The 5,585-nt window shown below is 42.5% G+C and overlaps 1 protein-coding gene across 1 annotated transcript; it reads left to right on the top strand.

Moving 5' to 3' along the window:
• On the top strand, positions 1-4,414 carry opn9 (opsin 9). The gene is made up of 9 exons (XM_028981007.1): positions 1-434; positions 529-657; positions 1,208-1,358; positions 1,494-1,633; positions 1,997-2,135; positions 2,262-2,376; positions 2,547-2,627; positions 2,700-3,153; positions 3,995-4,414. Exons 2-9 carry the CDS (start codon positions 531-533, stop codon positions 4,240-4,242), a joined length of 1,455 nt encoding a protein of 484 aa, XP_028836840.1. The 5' UTR covers positions 1-434; positions 529-530; the 3' UTR covers positions 4,243-4,414.
• The last annotated feature ends 1,171 nt before the right edge of the window (positions 4,415-5,585 follow it).

Below are 5,585 nucleotides of genomic sequence, written 5' to 3'. Positions count from 1 at the left end.
AATCTTGCTGAGCAGCGGGACAAGCATCTAAATGATGACAGTTTACTCTTTCTTATGCCTCATTCTCTCTCTTTCACCCTCAACACCCCCCCAATGTTCCCCATCAATGTATTTTAATATATCGATTGGGTGGTACATACGGTCAAAATGAAATGCTGGAAAAATGATGCACCTAGCGGAGCGAAAGAGAGAGAGAGAGAGGCTGGCTCTGTTAATTCTTTATTTCTGCGTATGCTTGCTCACTTCTGTGCCAGATTGTCAGGAGTAAAGTTGATTTGCTGTACTTAGAGGATTAAGATTATAACATAAAAAAATGACTTCTGAGATTAACTGAGAGAAACAGACTGAATAAAAGGGGAAGAAAGAACAGAGGGAACAGAGAACCCATTGAAGAGCAGGGTACATTCAGCCTGAACATCAGTCAAAGTGAGCAGGTAAAATTTCTCTATATTTCGCATCCCATCTGCTATTCCCACTTCTTGTTCAAACTTTTGGAAAGCAGTGAACTTCTTTGTCCTTCTCTCTCAGCAATGTCTACAGGAGCAAATAACACCTGGAGATGGTTTCTCTCTGCACCCTCTTCAGTGCCCCCATACTTCCATTCCCAGCTCTCCTTCTCTGCAGATCTGAGCGTGGCTATATTCCTTATCATGACAGGTACATTGGTGTCATGGACTGACATTTTGGGGTTGGACTTCAGTGTTGTAAATGAATAAATGTAGTCCTACTGCATCTTGTCTTCTCCAGGTCATTGCATGGATGTCTGTCTGTGTACCTTTTTCTTGCTTCATGCGCTTTTGTTCAAAGTAAATCAACTGTGTTGTGAGGAGTCCTGCAAATGCATCCTCTGTTCTTTCTACCCTGTATTTCCATTCATAATGCTGCATATTAACCTTTCCATGAAAAGGGTATCTTAGTTTGAAAAAAAAATGTGGCAAGTGGTCTAAATGATGATGGGGTATCCGATAGTAAATGAATCTGGGATTACAGTCGCATTTCAGAGGAGGGGAGCTGGGGGTGGGGTGATGAGGTGATTTATGATGGTGATTATTGATGGATATCACAGAGAAAATCTATTTGGGATGCGATCCAACAGTTGATGCAATGGCTGTCAAGTCATCGGTTAAGACCCGCCGCCACTCCACTCCATCTTCTACTACCAATACCAAATTTTTTAAAATATTTCTCTCTCTTTTATTTGTGTAAGGTATTGTATCAGTGGTCGGCAATGGGGTTGTGCTTCTTATATTTTGGCGGAAGCGGAAGAAATTACGCCCACACGAGCTGATGACCATAAATCTGGCTATATGTGATTTTGGCTACAGTCTCCTAGGGGCTCCATGTCCTATAACGTCGAGGTGAGTTTGAGTTTTAACAGTGGTCTAATTTGATTTAAAACTGTCGGTATGTGTGATATAGCTCATTAGGAAGTCTGGATCTATTCCCATGAGCAACTTGCGTAATGGCGTGTCAACTCTTTGTCTCCGTCTCAGCCTGTCTCATGCTTGGATTTTTGGGGAGAGAGGCTGTCTTTTTTACGGCCTGCAGGGGTTCTTGTTTGGCATTGGGTCTTTACTCACCACCTGCCTCATCTCCCTGGATCGTTGCTTTAAGATCTGCAGTGTTCAGTACGGTGAGATCGATTTCTAATGATTACAATATGTAGATTATTGCCCTCACAATTAAAACCAATTGATTTAAATTAATTAATTTTGTACCTAATGAAACTTTATCTGGCACAGGAGTAATTTAACCCCAAAAGTCAAAGATGAGTTCAGTCAACATTCATGAAGGACACACGTCTTCATAGTAATTCTGTCATTCCGACCTCGAGGTCCCATAGATCCTAGCTGCTTATCATTTTCAGTTTTTGTGGAAGTGTTATTGAAATGTGTGGGTTCCCAGTCTAGAAATAATTTAATTCACCCCCTATAATAATATGTAATCATTTCAATGCAAGTCGTTCTAATCATTTTCCTGACGTATCTCCTGCCAGGTCAGTGGATTGAAAGGAAGCATGCATCTATTTCCATTGTACTGGTCTGGATGTACACCTTTTTCTGGGGCTGTCTGCCAGTTTTTGGTTTCGGAAGTTATGGGCCAGAACCATTTGCAACAAGCTGCACAATTAACTGGTAACACAAAATGGTTCATTTAGTGAGCATGTAACCTAAAAGCCTCCTGAAAAGTGACAGTCCTCGATCTCATCATATCTGGACTTCATCTAGCATTTCCTCTCTCTTGCCGTCCACTGTGAGCAGGTGGAGGATGAAGTCTTCGCTCAACGACAGGGTTTACGTCTTCCTCATCCTGAGCCTCTGCTTCTGCTTGCCCACCTTCATTATCATCTCTTCTTACATTGCAATCCTGCTGAAGGTGAGAAGGGCCTGAACGACTGCACACTGAAGGCCAAATTTATCCCTACAGCAACAGCTCTGCTGATGCTCCCTGCTGCACAGAAATGATATACGTCCGCAGACGTGATTAGAAGGCATTAGAAGGCATCACCAGACGGACACTTGAGGTGATTTCTGCTATGTTTTTAGGTGTATCGGTCCAGTCACACCCTGGCAGCCATTCCTTCATCTGCAGTGACACATAGCAGCAAAGACATCAGGCTTACGAAGGTATTTTACACCAGGTTAACTCGATTCCGCTATTATGAAGCTGGACACGCGTCTCATCCATGTGTTTTGTAGATTGCAGCGGTTGTCTGCTCTTCTTTCCTCATTGCCTGGATGCCCTATGCGATTGTCTCGGTCTACTCTGCACTGACGGCGAAGGAAGAGCATGGAGGAGACGCGGTGGTTGGAACTGGGAGTTCTCACTCCGGAACGAGCGACGTCCTCACTCTCTCCACCCTTTTCAGTTGGGCGTCGTTAGAAAATGCCAGCAGTATCGGCGGCTCTGGAGAGTTGTGGAATAATGCCACACTAGATCCCCACGGTCAGCTGGGGCCGAGGGGTGGTTCCGGTGCCCCGAACATGCGGGCGGTGTCAAGCCTGCGCCCCGAGGTGACGCTGATCCCGGCCATGTTTGCCAAGTCCCACTGCATGTTCAACCCCTTCATCTACCACATCATGAACCGAGAGTTCAGAGAGGACGTGTACTACATGTTCTGTGGTAAAGGAAAGAAGAGGAGCTATTCTGATGGTGAGGAGTGGCCATTTTTAGTCCGAGACACGGACTAGCTAATGAATGAAAGGCCCATCATTTCAAGGCTGTCAGCAAATTAACTACAGTCGATGGTGCAGTCTAAGGTGGTGTAAAGTAAACCAGTTCTTTTACAGTGCATTGCCAGTGGAAGTAAAATGATAAAATGTAATTTAGTGGTGGCCTAGCGTCCCAAGGCAGCTTTCATGGCTAAATGCTCAGACGGTTGGATCTGGAATTTGTCCCCTTATGACATCATAAGGGGAAAGGTTACCTCCCATTTCTCATCTTTGTCCACCCAGAGAATTTCCCATCTCTCCCCTAAAACATCTCCACAAACCATCATGGCTTCCAAACGTGCAACGCGTTGCAGTTGCTCTGTGATTGGATGTATTTTTTTTAGTTCTGACAGGAAAGAATTTGAAGAACCAGAGGGTTTTTTTTCAAATGGCTAACGACTTCCTCCTAACGGCCACTCTCCCCCTCGTCCCGCCTCTCTCCTCCTCATTAGCATTTAAAGCTACAGACATCTCATAGTGAAACTGGCTAAGTGGCTGTAATTCTGCACCAAGGCTGAATTTTGGAAAGATTTCAGATACAGTATTAGTGGACCAATAAGACCGATATAAAAGCAAAAAAAAAAATCATAATAGGGAAACTTTCACATGGTTTTATTGATGTAATGATTACCCAAACCAATTAACATCAGGTAAAGGCTAGGCCAAATAAACAAGCTGAGCCCTTGGTCTGCTGCTGCAAACGGGAAAGTTACGGCAATCTGAATACTTTCTATATGCACCACAGCATGTTATTATGTGAATGTTGTCTCTGTGTTTCCAAGGTCACCGCAGCAGCATCAGTCTTTCTTATTATCACAGCTGGAGGAGGCGAAGCACACCCAACTCAGCCACTCACTCAGTCAAAGAGAAGAAGGAGAAGGAGGCAGGACATTCTGGCTCCATGCAGGATGCTCCATTGGACGCTGCAGTCCTAGATACTCAGATCAACCTGGAGGGGGGGACAGGGAGCGAACGGGAAAGAGAGCCGGGAGGCTCCACCTCCAGCAGTGTGCTGAATGGTGAACACTAAACGTAGTATTGGGAAGTGTAGCTATTAAAAGGGAAACATTTTTATATCCTTGAAAAAAAATGTGTACAGTACAGGCCAAAAGTTTGGACACACCTTCTCATTCAATGTGTTTTCTTTATTTTCATGACCATTTACATTGGTAGATTCTCACTGATGGCATCAAAACTATGAATGAACACAAGTGTAACAAAAAAAGGTGAAATAACTGAAAACATGTTTTATATTCTAGTTTCTTTGCTCTGATCACTGCTTTGCACACTCTTGCCATTCTCTCGAGAGGTCGAGAGGTCTTCAAGAGGTCATCACCTGAAATGCTTTTCCAACACACACACACACACACACACACACACACACGCACACAGTATATATAGCTTACTTACAGTCTTTTTGGTAGTTATGTTTTTTTTAAAAAGACAATAGTTTCCCCAAATTTAAAATAATTCTAGCTAAATTTTAGGCAGTTTGCAGTGTATTGATGTTATGATTTATTATTATCTGTTTAGTGATTTTATTACAGAAACATGACAAATTGAAGGAATAAACTATATGAAGGTTTTGTTAGAGTCTGGGCCCTTATAAGAGATAAGAACAGCTTATCTTGGGCACCATACTTTTAAAATATATTCCCTCTTCTGGTGATGGTGGCAGGGAAGCTGAAATTGAAACGCACGTCAAATGATTTACATGAATAAAACACTCAGTCTTGTGCTCTGTGGATGGGTACATTGTCATCATGACACAATTGTGTCATTACAGGATAAGGACCCGAAACTATGTTTGAAGCTACAAGGGTGTCCTAACCAAACACTGTTAATGTTAACTATAGCACATTAGTACAGATCAGTTTCTGCTCTCCAATTTGTGACCAGCTTGTCAATTTCAACAGGTAATTGTCTGTGAGGGACAGGGGGATCACGGGTAATCTCTCACCTCTTGCTATCAATATTTAATTGTCACAAATTAATCCTGCTAATCCTGAGACTAGAAATCCAAATCACATAGACAACTAGTCACTGCCAGTCCTCTTTATTGGTGCTTCAGTTTTGAGTCAATTTAGTTGTTGTTTTAGATCTTTGTAATATCTATTCTCGAAAAAAAAATACTAGTTTCGCAAATAATAAAAGTAAAACAATTCAAACGAAATGTCTCATTTCATTGTATTGTGTCGTTGTACTCTGTTAATAGATTTTTGCGAAAAAATTAAAAAGCTAGAGAGAAAGATGCAGGATTAACGTAAATCCGTCCGTCCTTCTCCTGCCCTTTTTATTTATGTCCGACGTAAACAAGCGTAGACGTTTACCGTAACGCACAGAAGAGAGACGCCTGCGTGTTTTCTTCCGTTC

The sequence above is a fragment of the Denticeps clupeoides genome, chromosome 5 (assembly GCF_900700375.1).
Source record: "Denticeps clupeoides chromosome 5, fDenClu1.1, whole genome shotgun sequence".
Classification (NCBI taxonomy): Eukaryota; Metazoa; Chordata; class Actinopteri; order Clupeiformes; family Denticipitidae; genus Denticeps; species Denticeps clupeoides.
This window is presented reverse-complemented; position numbering and strand designations above follow the sequence as displayed.